Raw genomic sequence first — 20,443 nt, 5'->3', positions numbered from 1 at the left:
TAAGATGGTGGTGCCTGGAAACATCTGTGTGTGCTTGCACAATGATTGCCCATAGCTCATAACAAATCTCTTCGGTGTAGTTCTGCTGCTTTGTCTAAGCACTTCTATATGAATAGAGAAAAATGGCACTGGATGCCGCAAAGCAAAGGTACTACTGGACGTATTTTTAGGAATCCCTAACTTCCAGGACCCCTACTGGAACTTTCTGATGACAACTGACAGGTTCGTGGTGTTTTAACTTTTAAATATATGATGCACCACTGTGTAGCTGTTTGACAAAGAAAAGTGACAGCAGGACTGTTGCAAGAGGCTATTTGTGAATGTGTCCCGAAGGTGATGAGCAGAAGGGGAGCCTACTTTATGTGGGGAAGCACCTCTATTCAGAGAAGAACTTAGAATGAATAAAGCTGGAGTATTTCATTTTATGATACAGTAGTTAGAGGAGGCAGAAATTCTGGAACAAATGTGATAGTGTCAGCTGAAAAATCTAGCAAGAATGTGAATGTTGTGCATCCAGAAACATTTCACTCTCCCTTTTTTAAAACACCTTTTTTACTCTTTAAGAAAAATAAAACTTTTTGTTTCCGATCTAACTGGATAATTTTATCCCACCCTTCTCTCCCCGCTAGTACTCCAGTGTCCTTTGTCCCCCCAGGAAACCCCCCACGAACAACCTTTGACCTCAACCTCTGCCATCCACCTCCCCGGTTTTTCAGTTTAGATCAGGCTGAAAAATCTCATGCCTTTACCTTGACCTGAGCTAATACTGCTTTGTAACAGTGGGAAGATGCAGCAAAATCAAACAAGCTGCAGTTGTTGAGAAGCTTGCATGGTCTTCCTGCAGGGTAGAAGGGAAAAAGCCAACGATCAAAAAAAATCCAATCGGTTTAAGTCTGAGGATCTTGAGAGCAGTGTGCATGAATAGGCCTGGGATGGGATGTTCACGGTATCATGTGGCTGTAATTCTTGTCAGGCTCGCATACGCCCAAGCGCATAAACACTAGAATAGCCCCAGGTGCCTGTTTTGCCTCAGAAGAAATAGGCTGCTTGTTAAGCCTAATCTTCAAGCTTCCGTACAGAATGACATTGCCCTTTTTTTTTTTTTCCTTTAGGTTTCACTGACACTTCCTTTGATGAAGGTGTACTTTGACCTCACCTCCTTGCTGGTATCTCTTGCACGAAACACAGTCATTCATGAGATAAAGGGGATCGCCCGATGCTTGTTGAATGAAAATACCAATAAGGAAGGAGAGAAGGAACTTGTTTTGCATACTGAAGGAATAAACCTTGCGGAGTTGTTCAGATACTCTGATGTATGTAATCTATTTGGTAAACTTGAACGTGAATGACCTTTTGTGTTCTAGGGAGGGACAGTGGATAATGGGTACCATTTAAATTTAGGAGGGGTGATGTGTATCCTTTTCAGCTCTTAAATTCTCTTCCTCCTTCTTTCCCCAGGTATGTTCAGAGCTCTTTTCTCAAGGGTAGATAGCGAATGAGTTTTTGTGCAGCAGCCCAATATCTAATAGCAATTCCACACCATGATTGTAACTATCTCTATAAATGTTTCTTGGGGGAGTTCTTCCATCCAAATACATTGCAGTACTTGGAGAGGAATAGTTGTGTTATGCCCTGTAGCCCGTAATTCTACAAATACAGTTGTTTTTTTTTTTTTGTGCTACATCTTCTCTACTGCTTTTACTGACAGTTTTGGATGTCTGAGACAGGCTGGGCATGTCATTATATCATTGTATTGCATTACTTGGAGGCTTTTACATGTTCTCCTGCTGCTGCAGATTTTTTTTTCTCTCAAAATTTGGGTCATATTTTTCTGTGCTGAATTTTGATTCCAGTACTCTTCCTCATGTCTAAAATCCTGCGGTCATTAGCTTAAAGGTAAATCCACTGTCATTTTTGTCTATATTGGATTCTGAGCTGCTGTGTAGTTTAAGCTAATGAAAAGTAGAGAAAAGCTATCCTAGCTTACTTAGTACTTAGTTCTTTGGAAAAATAGAGTAACTACTGTTCTAACGTGCGTCTGTTTTTTGCTTTCAGATTTTGGACCTGAACAGACTTTATTCCAATGATATTCATGCCATGGCTAAAAATTATGGTATTGAGTCTGCCCTGAGGGTGATTATAAAGGAAATAAAAGATGTGTTTGCTGTATATGGTAGGGTTTTTTTCTATTTTAGAAGGTTTTCGTTTTTTAAGTGGTTGTCGTTAAGATGGGAAAACACAGAAACCTTTCTCAGAAAGCTATGTCTTTGTTTGTGTATTTTTAAGTTGTACTACTTCATCATTTTCATCGTTTCAGTGCCTTCTGTGAAGACTTTGTTAGTTCATTGTTAGGTTCCATTTAGTCAGTGGAAAATTTGCTAGACAATGCTGAATTTATTTCCCTCTTTGCATATCTTTTCCATTCCAGTATATTAATTTGGAATAATTAATTTGCAGGTCCCAATGAATTAGCTATTAACATTTGAAGAACCTAACTATGTTGGACTTGCATAGAGGCCTTGAGAATAGGATTAATCCCATTTAACTCTAGCTGTTTAAATGATAGGAGTCTAGGCTGCCTTTATATCTTTCCTCAATGAGGAAATGAGAATTTTTAGCAGCCAGATACATCAAACACATGTGCCAAATGGCAGCCCAGAACGAGCTGACCTTCAAATTGTTCAGGACTGCTGGGTAAATGTTGACAGAGCTAGTAATGATCCCCCATCGCACTGATTCCAAAAGCGTTATTTAAAAATACGTGCTGCTCCTATTTAGCCTCAACAGAGTTTTCTGTGGATGCATAACACCGTGCACAGAAAATATCAGAACCTTTGTGATTCTTGTGTCTAGCAAATACGGTTTAGCAGGTGAGGGGATAGAGCTCCGTCCTGTCACGAATGCATAAACAATGATGATGCAGATTTTATTAGCAGTGCATCCTGCCTTAGATGAGTAATGGGTTGATGTTATGCATAGAGAAACTTCTGCCTTGTTACAGCATTCCTGACTTTTTGGTTTCCCTGGAGAGAGGTGGTTTTATATTATGGTGAGGTCTGCCCGTCCTGCATATCTGAGGGGAGCAGTTAGGCTGGCTACATAAAAAGTGCAGCTGTCAGAAGAATGTTAATAGAGATGTTCTCCGTGTTCATTAGAGTCAAGGGGTTTGTTTTAGATCTGTTTTCTTTTAAAACAAAACAAAATGAACCCCCCCACCCAAACCTTAGCCTTTCGGAGCTCTGATATTCGCTCTTTCACGTTCTTAGGCATTGTGGTGGACCCTCGGCACCTTTCACTGGTGGCAGATTACATGTGTTTTGAAGGAGTTTATAAACCGCTGAATCGTTTTGGAATTCAGTCCAACTCTTCTCCTCTGCAACAGATGACATTTGAAACCAGCTACAAATTCTTGAAGGAAGCAACAATGATGGGTAAATGGTTTAGTTTGAAGTATTCTGCTGCAGCATTTAACGTATGCTTTATTTTCATTGTAACTTTCCACTACTTTGAGTAATGCATAATTGCATTAGAAAAAATGCCAGAGGCTAAAATTTTAATTAAGCCCTTGCCTATGAGAGTGTCCCAGATGTTTTTAATAAAATTGTGTCGTCTTAAATGAAGTCAGCTCCCACATGTAATCTGTGGGGTCTGTGATCCTTTTCTTTAAGAATTAAATAACATTCTTTATAACAAACCTTAAGATCGGTAAGATTTGTTATAACAAAGTCTTAAAATGAACTATTAAATCTATCTTTTTCAGTCTCTACCTGCACCACTGAAATTGTCATCACTGCTTTATTTTCATATCTCTTTTATAGCTTCCACCTCTTCACTCTTCTGCTCTAACCTTGCCCTTTGGAATTTTTTTTCTGAGAACAGTCTTCCTGTTTGTTACTTGGGTTATATTTTTCTTCTGCTTTTTAGCATTTTACTGTCTTTGCTTTTTTCCTCACACCGGGTCAGATTTATTTGTTTAACAGTAGGGTTCTGGTGCCATTTGAAATGCCCGAGAGTATCCTTTCTGGCCTCCAGTAGCTGCTGCTCCAGAAAGGGTATGAATCTCTTTCTGCACGGTATCTTCCAGTGTCACATGGCTGCGTGCATCTTCTAGAGCATTTGAAATGGCACTAGACGTCTATATGTTTTGGAGTGCCTACGAAAGAGCTTATGCATGTTTTAAGTCTGTCATTAGATGATTTGCCTGATCGCACACCTGGATACTAATTACATCTCCGTTTTACCAAAAAGCTTTGCTTCTACCACTTGCCAATTGGATGCTCTTTTTTGGTCGCTTCTGTGCGTTCTTTGCTACCTAATACAAATGGGAAAAGCTATCAGCACGGACTTTTCAGCCAGTATCTTAAACTGCCTTGCAGAGAGGTCAAGCAGAGATACTTTTGTCACTGAATGCCTTTCTCTTAGTGCTGTTTTGCTCCTTTTCCGGGTAGGTAATTTCAGTTTTAGTGAGTAGTATTAGTTACAATTGCCTTCCGATCCCTCTGAAAATCAGAAAGGGAAAGTGTAAATTAGGGGTGACATTGAATAGAAGAGGATGTATCCTGCACAGTTGCACTCTCTGGATTTGTATTATATCACATTGACTTAGAAATAAGTCTTTTTTTTTTTTTTCCCCCCAAGTGAAATGTAATTTTATTTATGGCTAATATTACCAATAAAGATGTGAAGTGCACTACTGATAGAAGGGCATGGGGAATTGGCAGGAAAGCTACGGTGATTATGAGTGAAGAGATTTTACTGATTTCATCAAGATGGAAATCAAAGTCATAATGTGGATTGCAGCAGTCTGGATCTAATTTGCTTTAGTGCAGCTGATAACTTGACTGTACATTTTAAGAGATACTGCAGAGAGGCCCACTTATGGCCCTGGTCAATAAGAAGGAAAAAAAGATGGATTGGGACTAGTGAGCGTAGCTAAAGTAGCAGGAAGTGCCATCTGTAGCAGGTGTGACCCAGCGCGTTGCTGACCAGGAGGATTTAGTGAGCAGACAGCACGTCTGCAGCAGAAATGAAATCCCTCTGGCAGTTTGCTCAAAGAATGACTCTTTGTTGGTACCACAGGAGCAAACAGGACAGTTGTGACCGTTTTGTGTAATGATCTAACAAAGAAGCTTGCTTCCTCCCCCCCCCACCCCAACTGACTCACATTTCGGAGCAGCTATTTACTCGTACAGCTGTAGCTGAGGTCAGAGCAGCAAGCACGTATACACTGGGCTGTGTTGCAGCTTCCCCTCATCCCCTGTAAGACAGAAAGCTCAGTGCGTTTTGCTCGACAGAATAAAGATGACCCAAACTTACCAAAAGTTTTAAGTTTTATTTCCAGTCTTCCAACATGCCATAATGACAAAATTCCAGCTTGCTGGTATCCAGGATGAATGAAAAGCAGCCCAAACGCTTATAAAAACAGTAAAAGCAAAACACTCCTAGCCACATATGTCATCTGGAGAGCTTCCAAATTTCTGTGACACTATTTCGCTACAGTGAGTAACCACAAAATCAAAGGAATTTGTGGAATGTCTCTCCAGTGCAAAGTCCTCTTCGTATCTAGCCAGAAGGATTTAAAATCCACATAAAAAGGATTCACTCTAACAAAGAAAAAGGCTCCACAGGAAAAAGGCTGCAATGAAAAGAGAATCTTTCTGGTTTTGCCACATAGATGGGTTTTTTAAAGCTATCTAAATAATCAGCAAAATGCGTTCACTGAAAGACCAAATGTATGTTCTCTTAGAATTCGGAACGCGCTGTCTTTTCCTGCTGACTGGGGAGAATTTAGGAACATGTGGCCTGATCCTCCGCTTGCCCCCAAAGATTTCCTCATCTTTGAGATTAGGAAGAGGTAGTTGGTGTAGGAGGGACAGGAAGAGTATTGAACTTCTGCTTCTAGAAATACCAATTCAAGCTGAACAGTAGGGGGCAGTGCTTTTCCAAAATTAGGGGGCTGAGCCGTGTAAGTTCTTGATGTAAAACGAAATCAGTTTTTAGCCCTGACCTGTGAGAAGCCTTTGGAAACAATCCTAATACATTTTTGTTTGATTTCTGTTATAGGTGCCTATGACGAACTGAGATCTCCTTCTGCGTGCCTGGTGGTTGGAAAAGTTGTTAAGGGAGGGACCGGTTTGTTTGACCTCAAGCAACCTCTTATGTAATGTTTTGCCTGTAGCTTAAGGATTCTGATTAAAATGCTCATCATAAGAGATGCAAATGCCCTGCAGCTACTCCTGCAGCATGTGGAACGATTGTACATACTGTCTCCAGTCATCTTTCCCCGTGCCAGTACATTTGTTAACCTGGATACCTGACGCGCCTAATCTGTTCAGTGAAAATGTTTGCACCTAGGAGCTATCCTTTGGCCCAAGGAAACACTTATTTCCTGTTCACTAAGTTTAAAAAAAAGTGGCTTACCTAGAAAAGAATGAAACGAAGGAGATCCTTTGGGTCTCGCATAGCCTGCGCAACACCCTTGTTAGGCAGAAGTTAAAGTAGAATCTGTTTGTACTATCTGATTTTTGTTGGGTGGAATCCCATCTAGGTGCGTAGTGCTGGTTGCCACATGGTTGTTTCATGACAAATTTCCAGTATTGGAAATGGCACTCGGACTTACAGATGTATTGTACTGAAGTGTCTGTACTTGAGGCATATCCTCTTCCTTTGCTGTATTTACTTGTCCTGCTATGATTTTTTTTTTTTTAAGCTTTAGAGGATGCATTTTCTTATCCTGCTTATCCCATTTAAGAATAATGTGTCTGTGACACAGTTAGATCTCTTTATTAACCAAATATCTGAATTCAGAGTTTTCATGGGTTCTGTAGGCCTCTTTCAATATCTGCCCTGGCAACTACTTTGTATGAAACAGATTTCTGCAGAAAGAGAAACCTCACACATGGTGAAGATTTATTCCTTAAAGGGCAACAGGAACCGCTGTAACAATGCATAGAAGACTCCTGTAAGAATGACTGAAAAATTATTTTAAAACTATTTTTGCTTATATATTCTATATCAAAGAGGATATTTAATATTAATAAAGGATGTCATGAACAATATTATGAATGCCCTATTATGTGGCTGTAATACGGAAGGAATTTTGTCACACAGCCAACAGCCATCACTTTGACTGTGATAACTGTTAAAAGTGGCATAGCCAAAAGCTATGCAGTCTGGGATATTTGCAGAAATAAAATCTGCCACTTTTCAGAAATCAGTCAGACTCTTTTGCTTAAATATTTGTTTTTGATCAGGATGAAATGCACCGGATGCACGCGAATTGTTGAAATTCTTTGGAATTTGCTCACTACCGTATACAGGCACATTTTCTGAGTGATTTCAACCCTTGACTCTTCTCTGTGGTACCCCTACCTTAGTGGGAAAAGTGCCAGAGTTCACTTAGGAGCTCCTGGGCTGGCTACTTTGAGTAGAGCCGCTCTAAAGGCGATCTGACATTGGGAGATGTTAGTGTGCGATTATGGAACAGGCTCCGTGGTGTATCTTTATGCGCTCTCGTCTGCCTCAGCCCCTTCATGTTTTGTGTCAGACCTACCCCAAATTGTGTTGAAGCTTAACAAATGCATAGCTGTGTTGTTCTTTGGTTTCATTCTGTGAATTTCTTTGTAAAAGATTTCCTTGTCTATTTTCTGATCTGCTACATGGTACTCAAAAACATTTAGTTCTGTAAACAGCCAGGAAGGGGTTAGTTGGATGTAGTTTTGCCAATGGCTAGATGGGGAAGAACAAACACGGTAACAAAAGACTTAATTGCAGGCTACCCTCTGTGCTATTGCAGCCCATTCTGCTGAGGAAAAGTCCCTAAGAATGTCTGAGAAAACAGACCTGAAGTGCCCTTATCTGAAAACTGTCTATTATTCGGTTGATGCCATTATCAATTGTGCTTTGAAGCCAAAGAGCTGTTTCTTCCTCTCTGCAGAATCAGCTGTGCCAGAAATGGTGATGAATTCAGTAGGCGGTTAAAGAAGTCAGTCATGCTACCAGGTTATCTCATACGGATGAGTCTTTAAATAGAGCTTTTTGGAAAACCTGCTCTGACTGTGCCAGGATGAGCCAACCTCCCTTTTCACTCTTGAGTTGTTGATTTTGTTAAGACTTCAGCGCACACCAGTATCAGAAAAGCTGTTCTGATCTGTAATTTAACAGCTGACGGTGTAGGAAAGCCCCTAGCACCGCAGTTCAGATCGTGTCTAATATCTACTTAGAAAAACAAAGTAGTTGGCTGTTTCTGTCTGTGGACTGAAGTTCTTCTGCAACAGGAGCGCTCCTGGTTTGTCCAAAACTCTCACGCGTGCAGAAAATGGAAGCAGCAGAAACATTCTGCTTCCTGTGGTCAGAAGACTTCTGTTTCCGTTCACACAACGTGAAGCTCTGTGCAGCGAGACTCTGTAGGTTTAAAAGTTTCTTTCTTGCTCCTTCCAACTCTTCCGAAGTCACTATAGTGGTCTCTTTGAGGGTAGGTAGCCGACATCCTTGCACATGCTCTCCGGGAGGTTGCTACAATTATGGATGGGGCTCTTCCTGCTTCTTTTGTAATGATATGAGACAAACAGGTTGGGTCAGTTTTGGAGTTAAATGACCTTCCCCAAAAGTTAGCAGTAGATGTGATGCAGAGGATCAGGGTTGAAAGGTCAGATGAATGGGTAGAAAGTTGCTTGGGAGTGTGAGAATCAAGCTTGGCAAATATTTAAATAAGATAGGAATTCATAACTGGAACTTTTTCCAAATAGCTATTTTACGATTTTGAATCAGAATTTGGTGGGATTTTTGCTGCTGATAAAAATTATTTCCATCCTGGTTCTTTCTGAAATCGGACCAAGTTCAGCTACTAAGAAGCGGTGCAGAAGTACCTCAGATGACTAAGTCTTCCCAGGCACTGAGTCTTCGCAGCACTTCATGCTATTTTTGACTGTCTTCAGCAGGATCGGTTTGAATGTATCCTGTTTATAAGTCTCTCTCCAGATAGCTTTGACTTTGTGACTTTTGTGTTATTTGTTGACTGTTCTAGTACTAGTTTAACAATTATCAAACCTTGTGGTGATTTCCTGTAGTTTAACTTGTGTAGGTAGCATTTAGAAGCTGCGTTTCTGTTTGTAGGTGTTTCAGAAATCAGATGCAGTGCTGGCATTGGCCGCAGCCTTAGGCCTCTTCATTGGGAAGCAGCCGTTATCTTAATTGTGAGCTGCGCTGCAAGGTGCCAAGATACTCTTAAGGCTGTCAAACTGTGGGAGGGATGAGAGAAGAAAATGTAGCTTCCAACATTGTTTTTTTCCCCATGTGTTTTCTCTGTTAATAACCCCATGTGATCTATCTGGAAAGCTAAAGGTTATAAGCTTGACTAAATGTGCTCTCCAGGAACGGATTGGCGCATATGCAGCTATGCAAGCCAGAGGAAGAGGCTTTTATATGGTACAAAACACCTACTGACCGCTTCAGATTTGTACCTATAAGATAAGGGTAACGGGTCGTTTCAGTCCATTGGTAATGATGAATCAGCTTATATTTGCACAACATTGGGAAAGTGAGCTATGGTCAAGCTTAATAAATTGTAACTAAAGGCTTGTTTCTTGTCAGTAAACTTGAAAAATCATAAAACGGGCAACAAAAACGAGTACAAATAGGAAGTAGTGCTTCTTTCGTTTCAAAAGTCGAGCTAAATATTAGAACACGGGGAGCCAAAAAGATTGCTTTGCCACCTCACCGATTCCCGTGTTGTTACGTTTGTACAGGTCAGTAACCAAGCAGTGGTGACAACAGGGCTCTAAAAGATGTGTAGTCATTCCGAGCCGTCCTGGACAAACCACTTGAAGCTTGCCACTAACTACTAAAAACTGGAAGCCACTTCATCTGCTAAGGACTTTGGCAAGTACAGGGCTTGTGGCACCTCAGAGACGCTTCATGCAAGGTCAGATGGTGGCGACCAGACTATGCTCCCTGGTCTGGCAGGCTACCTGCAGGTCAAGCAGGAGAATTTGCGAGCATCAGTCACAAAGGCTGAGGTTCAAAAGGCGTTTCGAAGGCGTCAGTGCCGAATACAGCTTTTGGGGTAGTTGCGAAGCTTGGGGTTGAATCTGGCATCCTCCTGTGGCATGCGGATGACCCCTGTGCTGCAGATGAGAGTGAAGGGGAAAAAAAAAAAGGCAAGTGCCACGAGGCTGATGTTCAGAGCAGTCGCTTAGGATGTGGGAGCCTGACTTTCAGTGCCCGAGGGAGTTGAAACCCACTTCCTCCGAGGGCCCTAACTGCCATGCTGGAGCCCAGCATGGAGCAAGGAGGCTTCAGTTTTCCCAAAACTGCTCAGCGCTGCTGGAAATGATTTACTGTTCCTAGGGATAAGAGAGGGATGAGTTCAGAGTTCCCTGCTCCCAGGGGAAGGTAGGAAAAGCCAGGCCATGCGGTCATGCTCCCCTGGGCTTTCTTGGCAGAGCAGCAAAGCCTTTTTTCTAGCATTTGAACAGCCTCAACTAGAAGGGTAGGAGACATCCTGCCTCAAAACAGGATCGTTACTTTCTTGTTAAGGGGCTTTAAGGCTGTCAAGTGAAAGACAAGCATTGGAGCTCCTTTAGGGAAAAGAGGGTTACTGAAGCCCTGCCTCATGGATGAGCACTGTAGTCCCTAGGTGAGGCAGCCACCCAGCCCCTTCCTCGTCGCCTTTTTATATCATTTCTAGTTTGCTCTGTAGCGCAGTACTGGCCTTACCTGGGAAGGATGGAGCCCTCGGGGGCAGCAGATAGAGAGATGCACTGCAAAGAGCCGTGCAGCGCAGGTACGACTGATCAAGGTTTCTGTTTACATCCCTGTCAGATTTTGGTGCCTCAAGACAGAAGAGTCCATGCTACCTGAATGGGGATCTCAGCCTCTCTGTATGGTCCCGCTGCCCATCTCAGCCTGGAGCTTGTGCCCGAGCGCGTCCTTCAGCAGGAGGCTTTTTCCTCCTTCCAGCAACCGGTTTGGGAGCTGCAAGTCTGGCAGGAGGCAGCTTGTGGGCGCCGATGGCAGGTGAGAACTTAGCAAGGGAAAGGGGTTCCTGCACCACAGCACCTGCTTTGTGCAAGGTCCGAGCTGCGTTTCCTGGGCTTTGTGAGGATGCTCCCTGTGGGAGGTGGGTGCTGGGAGAGGAACACCTGAGCCTGGATCCCAGGTAGGTGTTGGGCTGGGGCAGCTTCTGGAGCGTAATGGGGTGCTCAGGGTGCTGCAGAATGGGAAAGCAAGGTGCCTCCAAGAGCTTAGGTTGCTGCAGGGGCAAGCGGGAGCGAAGCAGCAGTTTTCAAGTATGCAACGTTGAGCAGAGACCCTTCCTGTGAAGGGGGAGGGTGTCTGTATCGTTAGGACCTTTTCCAAAAAGGTCTGCATCACTGCCCGCGGCAGCTGAGCTGAGCAGAGCTGTCAGCCAGAGGAAGCTCTAAAGCCTGCTCCCGCTCCTGTTACAGTGGATGTCTCAGAGCCAGGATTAAGCAAGCTGTTCGTTAACGATGTTTTACAGTTTGCTGGCTTAGATGCCTCGAAAGAGCTTGACTGTCCGATCACCCTCGAAAAGTTGAGGTCGGATCACTGAGGACGTGTGGCCGCACTCGTTTGCGTGGCCGTAGCTTTCTCTGCCAGCTTCATGGCTATAAATGGTCCCCACCCCCCGGCCGCTGGTCTGCGTTGAATCTAGTGGGGCTGCGACTTGTTCTCTGGTAACACTGCTGCAGCTGTTTGCTTTTTGGAGCCTTGCCTGGCACTACAGAGAGAATAATGAGTGATCAAGAAGTAACAGGTGGAACATTAATGCAAACTGCAATAAATACATAGCTGCATTATTAATGGCGCATTAAAACCAAAAGGGCAAGTAGAGCAAATCATATGCTCGCGGTACAACAGCTCGGCAGAAAAATCCCAGGGCAGTACCTTGGAAAAATCAATGCTCTGTAAAACATCTCCATGCAGCGCTCTTCCGCTTTCTAATATACTGTACATCCTCTGCATGGTGGCCTGAATTATTTCAGCAAGATGCAGACTTTTAGAGGAGTGCCGTAGCCCTGACAGCCTCGTGAATGTAAATAATCCTGTAAAACGGAGCAGTGCCCCTGGCTTGCCACGGGAATCAGTTGCAAGTTAATGAATCTTCCTTAATTTTGGACAAAGCTACAGAACTGAAACTTTTACAAGAACAAAAAAGACAGCTGAATCTGAATTCCTGCTCTGGCCAAGCTCAGGCTTGGCAGGAGTTTGGGGCTGGACCCAGACTCTCTGCTGGCCCGGTAGCTTTATGCTGCACCTGGTGCCAAGTGAGGGTAAATACTCCCAAGCCAGGGACAGCAACAGTGAATGCCCATTTCATGCCCTCTCTGCACAAATTTAAATGACGGGGCAAAGCCTCTAACAGGGATGCCAGGTTAGCCTGCGATAAGCTGGCTTTGGCTGCATAATACGCTGTGGCACTCAGGCAGCAACTTGCACGTTGTGCACAGCAATAAAGACAAACTGAGTTCCGCTGAAAATAGTCGCGGGGCCTCTTCTGGGCTTGCTCACTGCGTTACAGCACTGTGGTTACGCAGCGGTTCGAGAGAAGTACCAGAAGTAGGAAAGAGGTTTTTTGTGTCTTAGAGAAGCTCTGCAACATCTCGGCAGTCGGAGTACAGCTGGCTGTGCTGCGAACCCAGAACTGCACGTGCAGCAGCAGTAACTCCCTAAAACCCTTGGCTGTGCAATTATCCTCCCAGTTCTTTGCTCACTGCAGAGCGGAAGGATCCAACAGGGCTTCAGGAATGTGAAAGATTTCGAACGCAAATAACTTCACACGGCTGGGCTGTGAGTTTCAGGGCTCCCGAAGGACCTGCCCCGGCTCCTCCTGCTTCCCTGCTCTGTGCATACAGGCGGTGACCCAATACGATGACTTAAGCTTGCAAGTTAGCCCCGTACCCGTGTGGGTTAGCGCTCTTCCCTGATACCTGGGGAGGGCCGAACACAGTAACTAAGGCTCCCACAGCAGAGTTCAGCTCTCATGTTTTACCTCATTTTGGGGCCAGGTTGAAGCGCTGCTGAAACAGCTATTTTAAGATGCTGATGCATCCACTCCTCCACCTGCCAGGCTCTGGGCCTGTTCAGTTATCTCTGATATAGCTAAATAATTAAAAACACGTAAGCTAGGCATTGAAGAAGCTGGTCTTCATTCCTTTGAGATGTGGCTAACGCCCACCTGCATGCTCCAAATCCGTTTCCATATGGAATAAACCCAACCTGGACCCAGGCTGCTGGCACTTATCTTCCTAAGGGCTCCAGCTCTTACCTGTGATTTTGTGATTGCAACTGACAGCTTAGTAGGCCAGCAGCAATTTGGGAAGGCAGGCCACCGCGACTGCGTTGAATTGCTGCTCTTCCACTTGCAGCCGCTTGCAGGGGCCCAGCTACCCTCCCTGCTCATGCCATCACGGGGCCCTTTTTGCGGCCTTTTCCAAAAAGAAATCCCTGGCTTCCCGAGTGAGCTGACAGCTCTTAGCAACCGCTTTTGCTGGTGCATCTTGTCCGAAGCCCGATTTCTGGAAGATGATGGACTGCTGGAGTGCATCGGTTCTCTTCCTCAGGCGCCTGCTCCGCCAGGAGACCGCGGTTGGGCCGCTTCCCAGAGCGCCTGCCATCGCAGATGTATTCGGCAAGGCCCGCGGCCAAGCTGACGTCTGCAGCAGGAGACCCGAGGACGCAGCTCGCTACAGCAGTAGAAAGCTGTTCGGCTCCTTTTTGGGTTGGATTGCTGCCGTTTTACTGAATGGGAGCACTCTGCGTCGTCGCCTTGGCGGCGACACGAAGCAGCGTCCCGCTGCTGCAGGAGGTCCTTGCTCCCTCCCGGCCCCAGGGCAGTTACGAAAAGTGGAGCCAACATCTGTTTCCTCTGCTGTCTGCCTGGGGAAATTCCCTTGCTTGCAATTCAAGGCCTGCAGGGAGGAACCGAAATACATGTTGTTCCCCCCCCCCCCCCCCCCCCCCCCCCGCCAAGATCTGTCATCCTAAAGCGTTTCCATTCGAAGGGAAAAAAAAGAAAAACAACCCATGTATTTCGGTTCCTCCCTGCAGGCCTTGAATGTAATCGGATTTGGGCTTCTGAGTACTGCATCTTCTGGGTGAGAAATGATCCTTTAAAATAAGGTTTTATGCATGAGAAAGCTGAAGTTGTGGAGACAGGAACTTAGAAGTCTGTTTGATTTGGGTTTTTCATTTTGCTGGCTGGGTCACAAAAAAAAAACCACCCTAAACAACCAACCACCACCAACAAAAAAAACCCTAAATAAAACCCAGCATGTTATGCGTCAAATCAAGTGGTATCGGTTTTCCTGGCACAATAAAACCAGGCATTTTCCGTACTGTCAACTAAAAGACTTCATGTGAGCCTCTGTTTAGGGGAGTTAGTTATTTAGAAAAAGCCAGATTTTCTTTTGGAAGTGATTTTAGAAGAGGTTTATGTAAGAATAAAACAATTTTCAACTTTTACAGTTCTCTATTTTTTAAAAATTATTTCCTAAATCTGGCATAAATTAGCAACGAAGTCTTGTCGATCTGAGAAGAGAGTTTATTCACTGCCTAATAAATCATTTGAAGAATGCCCACCTATTTTTAAATAAGGAAAACTTTTGATAGATTTAGGCTTCTAGGCCTTACATCACTTTGAAAAGCAAATCTTGCATTTCCAAGACTCTTAGTCCCTCTTGGAAAATGGATATAAAGCATCTTTGTCGTGACTGACCAGAAATCCAGCCAACGGTCACGTGCCGGAGGGAGGGAAAGTGATGTGAATCGGTTAAATACCTGATCACAAGCTTAGAAATAAGGTTACAACAAAGAGAAAAATAAATACGAAAACACACTTCTAAATTATACTCAACGCTAAGACACTTCCCTTGCTGTCTCTGCGTCTCTTGTCTGAGATGGCTGAGATCCTGGAGCTGCAGGGACAATTCCCTGGGTCACGCTGCTGTCCACATGCTTTTTCCCTGGCACGGACTCTCCCCTTTGCTGATGTACATTTCCCACGTCCTTTCTTCTTCTCCGTGCAAATCCAGAATTCACAATTTTTGCCTGAGAGAGACTCCACTCGCTATCTAGAGTGTGTCCTTAGAACCTGTCTCCTTAGGTTATATTACGTTATTATTAGCTATTGCTCTGCTGGGATGCAAACAGAGTATTTGGGCATTCGCCAGGCTCATATCACGTTTGCTCTTCCCTTAGAGAGTCGGAGGCTTGTTTAGGTATCTGCTTTCTTTCCCCGGGAGTCGGAAGCACCGTCTCAGAGTTGTTGCAGCCCGCATGGGACATCCATCAGCACCGCGGTGTCTCACCGGTTTCCTCCAAGACCTCACGCCACTTAGCAATGGAGCCGCCAGACAATCCTGCCGCCCTGTTCCCTTCTCCGCTTACGCTCAGGTTATTATTTGTGTGTCACTCTCAAGTATTTAAAGCTTATCCGTGAGCACACGAGATGGTTACCCGATGGCTCGGCAGAGGAAGCACTGCGTGAGCGGGCAGAAGGGCAAAAGCAGAAGGCCAGCAGGTTCTACACCAGTGGCATTTCATCCCGTCTCGCTGACGTGATGCTGAGCACCCCTGGCCACAGTGGTCCTTCATGGTGCTGCGGGTGGCTCTGCAAGGGAGACAGAGGTGACATTCGTCAGCCTGAATGCTGATGTACAAGCTCGTCACCTTGGCCCGCCTTCACAGGCAGCAGAGACGCTTTGAGGCAAATGATTTCCTTCTGGAACAGCTATGTTCAATAGGCCAAGGCATCAGACCTCAAAAGAGCCTGCTTTTCCCATTGACTGTTGAGCCGGATAGCCACTGCGTTAGAGACATCTAAAGTTCATGGGTGGAAATCCCACCCTAGAAACTTCCCAATGGACGTTTTCTCTGCAATCCTGCCTGGCGCTGAGGCAGCCTGTAGAGCTGGTGTCCATACTTTTCCGTGCTGTGGCCTCAAATCCTTTGCTTACAGCAGCACCCAAGAAACGTTATAGCCTCTCGTGAACAACGCAGAGGCGTTTATGGTGCCGGGCTGCTTCTGGATTTGTAATGGTGTCCTGGTGTCTGGTCCGAGGGTTGGGCAACACTGGTACAACCAGGGGGAGAGCAGTGGGCTGTGACACGGACCTGCTTTTGGATCATTCTGGTGCTCCGGGTGCTTTCCTGGCAGTCTGGAGGACTCTGTTGGGGAAGGCACCGCAGAGGAACCAGCCCAAACTTGGTCCTCTCGAAACTCGTCTGATTTCATATGGGCCTCTGTGTCGAACAGTGTATTTGCACCGGCTGTTTGAGACAGCAGGCTGAGAAATCCTGGATAAACTCCCCGAACTAAACAGTGCCGATGGGAAAAACAGAAGGGGAAGGGACAGCTAAAGTCCTGTTGTTCCCAGTAAAGCCAAGCCTGTGGTTTTTAATACCTTTGGTGCGGGGTAAAGCTGTGTCACGGCTAAGCTTTTTGCACAGTGTCAGAAAAACACCTTTGCAAATGGCCTTTATGTGCATTGCTGAAGAAAATGACTCCCTAACTGCACATCTTTGCAGTGACACAAATAAATGCTGGCCAGCTAATGCTTACCCAGGTGCAGGCCCTGAAAATGGGACAAACTGCGGCATCCAGCTGGGCTGCACAAATACGAGGTGAAGCAACGGCAGGTGAGGGACCCTGCGTTTAGCTGTCATGGGCATTCTTGTGCTGCAGTGGTGTTGGCTTTTTTCTTCCTCAAGAGCTGAAATGTCACTGCAAACAAAATTGCATTTTGCTCCACTCTGCAATCAAGGGACGTCTTGCTACAGTACTTAGTGGATGCCTTTGGTTAGCTGAAAACACCTGGCATCACCTCTCCAGTGCTGTAAGTAGGTTGGATCAGTGCAGAGCATCTCACCCGTTGCTTCCGGTTTTGTCACCAGTTGATTCAGTGCGATGAAGCCCGAGTAACTGCAGGTGGCCCAGATAGTCAGCGGTTTCCACTAGCTGAAAGAGGAAGGCTGTGTAGTTAGAGCAAACGTGCCTAACGCTCGCCAGAGCCAGGTTCCGTTCCCAGACCCAGATGTCTCGTGACCTCAGGCAAATCACATCACTTCACGCGGCATTTTGGGGTGCATACTTGCTTTAGCACTATGCAAGCCACAGTCATCCTTTCTTTTGCTCAGAGAAGAATTATGGTTGAGAGCATAGTGGAGGACTCGGGCATTTCTGTGGCGATATCTATATTAGGATTCTGCAAACTACAGTCATCTTCTATGCTGCTCTGCTTGACACGAAAAATATTGCATTTGGGAAGCAAGCAGTCCATGCGAACAAAGTTTCCATCTGCCAGATGACGCCCTTTCTGGGAGAGAAAGGTGTGATGATGCACTCAAGAGGTTTAACTCTTGACTCCCTGACATCAATTACACTTGGTCTCATTAGCGTTTTACAGGCAATGACTCCTTACACGAAACCTTTCAAAGGCCAAATACCCAGGAAGCAAGCAAGCCCCTGAGGGAAAGGATGGGAGCAATATTTCTAGGTTTCATCAGTCACCAGCTTAGACTTCTAGCAGACCGACCAGCCCTATGCAGATCTGCAGCTAGATCATTTAAGGCTGGGATTACTTGTGCATTGCAAGATGCTGGTTTAGCTGACTTCCCTGTATTTTCTCAGTTTTAGCTGATGTCTCCTGTGCAGTGCAGAAAGCAGAACCACATCTCCCCCATTGCAGACAAGAAACAAATCCTCCATGGCAGGAATGCTTATTTTGGGATTGTTTGCCAGACTTAGGCGTGGATGAGGGGGCCAGACGGCTGTATGCAGCTGAAGCTTTCCTGGCCAAGTACTGACACAGACTGTAAGCACAGGGGGCACCATATGCCTATGGACCAGGGCATCCCCAGGAACAAGCAGCTGAGCCGAGGTTTCCCAGCATCAGTTGGAAGCTTCCTGAGATAGGTCCAAAATACTCTGCTAGATCAGTGCCAGGATATTCATTCCTCTCCTTGTTGGTCCATAGGCCACATTCTCCCCCACCCCAGGGCTTTTTTTCTCTCCTGTAAGTAGTCTTTTGCAGAACTTTGGTTTCTGCTGTCACCTCTGGCTCAGCAACCTCTAGTTACTGGGTTACGAGTTGCACTGGTGTTTGTTGAGCTCCCTGCAGGCAAGCCACCACAGATGTGGTGTCTATATTCTCCTCTTTGATAAGCACCCAAGTGTTTCCTGATGAATAGGAGCAATCCAAATCATGAGTCCAAACTGACTTTAGGCTTTTGCATGTGGTTTAGCAAAAGGGGTCTTCAAACATAGCTTGCGCTTTGGAAATGAGGGAGCAGATACGACGGATTGACGGGGTATCCGGAAAACCAGAGCAGTAACAGCATGCAAGAGGTGATGCTCACATGCCAGGGGAGCTGTTATTCCCACGACAAGCCTTGCAAGTCTGCAAGCCCATTTTTGGCTCCTCACTGCAACTCTCTGGCTTCTCTGGACGTGCCCCCAGTTCTGAGGGGTTCCCTCCCATGCAGGCAAACTCGGCTGCGAGTTGTAAATATAAACGGTACAGATGGACCTGCTGCATCTTGATAATGGGAGGCTGGTATCAGCTTCCCATTACTGTAAGCTGAGTTTTCATCTCTCCTCCCACCCCATAGCTTCTCCAGTCAGGTCACTGTTTCTTTCCAAGTTTTACGCAGCCTGGTGCAGCAGAGCAGGGGCTGTCTGTAAGGGTGCCGGCTTCTTCCAAAGACACATTTGAGATGCAGCAGGGAAGTGCTTTTGCCCTCGAGTGTTTGCTAGCCGGCTGTTTTTCACTTAGCACATGTTAAAAGCCGTGGGGAGGAGGTGATGTCGGCCTGAAGGAAAGGCCAGCTACATTCAAAAGCTCTTCCCAAAACCAGACAAGGAAAGGCACTGAGTATTACTTTAATTTGCAGGCTAGGTGGCTCCTCCATATATTTTTGCTCTGCCTTTTTTGGAGCCGGGTTGAAAGCACCTCTAGCAAGTTGCTCCCCTGGCCAGATTTGGCAGGTCACACTTTATTTTTGTAGTAACATCACTGTGGGTTAGCTTTGAGAATGAAGGTTCAGTGGAAAATGATCATGTCCTCTCATGCACGGGCCAGTACATTTGCAGGTTTATGCAAGTTTGGGTGACACAGGAACTGAATTTTTCTCAATCTGTCTTAAGACCTGAGGGGTCTGTGTTTGATTTTCCAGCTGTGATGGTTTACCCCTTTTAGAAAGCCATAGTGCTGATAACTATCGTGGGTGATGTCACGTGGCAATAGGTGTTTTCTTTCAAGAGACTCCCTTTCTCGAGAATATTTTCGTTTGCTTTTAAAAGAGAAAGTTTTTCACTGTTGTGAACTTGAACATACGAACTCTGATCATCAAAGGCACAAAACAAATTAAATTCCAGATGCGTTGCTTTTAAGAAATCTTACGGTATTGGGTAGCCTCAGATATTATTCCAGATGTCTGGGATGATTAATACTAAAAATAAGGTGATGACAACAGGGCCATTAATACTAAAACTAATAAATCTTGTTTATTTGGTGGTAAAGAGCTTGGAAGATAGAAGGAGATAGATATGCTGAACTTCCACCGTCCTGCACTGGCACAGCCAGGACACACGACCTCTGGGGTGCTCTGAGGACAAGGAGGAGATCGGGGTCCCCCCTCCTCTTCCGCCTTCACCCGCACTTTTCGGGGCAGGCCTGGGTTCACCTGCTAGGGTGAGAGGACTCCAGTATGAGGTGAGTTCATTAATAATTAATAGCTGGAAAAAAAATGCCAGATCCTGAGGAAAGGTTTTACTGTCTGTGGAGAATCAATACATGACATTTTCTTTGGAAAGAAAATAAGGTTCGCATAAGGTTTGCCAGGGGATAGCAAGGGCTGGAGGAACCTTGTTGCAATGTCCTGAACCCCTTACATCCCTCAGCCTTGGTATCCCTGTGTTGTGGGTCGTTTTTGGTCTGCCATCTTTGGTTTTTGGTATATCTCTACCTTTTCCTAGAGGTGTCTGTCTCCTTTTTGGGGGGCTACTGGTTGAGAGCATCAATGGGTGCAGTGCCCAGCTCAGCTGTGTACGCTGGTGCCCAGGCATGTTGATTTTGGTCCTGCTGCTTTTTGTGACTCAGAAATCTCGTATCTCTGAGTCTTCAGCACATTTGGCAGAGCTGGCTGCCATCAGCTCACGGACCTAGAAGATACTGGGGCTGGGGGACGGGCCTGAAGGACCCACGGATAGTGGGTTTGAAGACAAAACCAAACTAAAAAATGAGTGACAAGGATTTGTTGTTGTTCAGTGCTGGATTAATGCAGGGCCTAGGAGAGACTGAGGCAGGAGCAGGTGGCCTAATGCCACCACTTGTTTAGGCCATGCTGTAGGTTGAAGAAAGCAGTTTTCAATAGTGAAGAGGAGGGGAGAGATGTAGCGGAGGTCAGGGAATTACTCACCTAA

The 20,443-nt window shown here is 45.4% G+C and overlaps 1 protein-coding gene across 10 annotated transcripts in view; it reads left to right on the top strand.

Annotated features, from left to right (window-relative positions):
* POLR1A (RNA polymerase I subunit A) overlaps positions 1–20,240 on the top strand; it is a 51,078-nt gene extending 30,838 nt beyond the window's left edge. For 3 of the 10 annotated variants that reach the window (XM_068943691.1, XM_068943690.1, XM_068943681.1), the window contains 7 exons: positions 1,113–1,313; positions 2,056–2,173; positions 3,267–3,431; positions 6,064–8,952; positions 9,373–9,426; positions 9,747–11,016; positions 15,220–20,240. In XM_068943691.1, the coding sequence (XP_068799792.1) occupies positions 1,113–1,313; positions 2,056–2,173; positions 3,267–3,431; positions 6,064–6,164 (585 nt within the window). In that variant the 3' untranslated portion in view covers positions 6,165–8,952; positions 9,373–9,426; positions 9,747–11,016; positions 15,220–20,240. The remainder of the gene's footprint in view (positions 1–1,112; positions 1,314–2,055; positions 2,174–3,266; positions 3,432–6,063; positions 8,953–9,372; positions 9,427–9,746; positions 11,017–15,219) is intronic. The other 7 variants (XM_068943683.1, XM_068943686.1, XM_068943682.1 and 4 more) reach the window with 7 other exon arrangements.
* Positions 20,241–20,443: the final 203 nt, after the last annotated feature.

Source organism: Struthio camelus, chromosome 4, assembly GCF_040807025.1.
Source record: "Struthio camelus isolate bStrCam1 chromosome 4, bStrCam1.hap1, whole genome shotgun sequence".
NCBI lineage: Eukaryota > Metazoa > Chordata > Aves > Struthioniformes > Struthionidae > Struthio > Struthio camelus.
The sequence above is the reverse complement of the archived record's forward strand: the minus strand, read 5'-3'. Positions and strand labels throughout refer to the sequence as shown.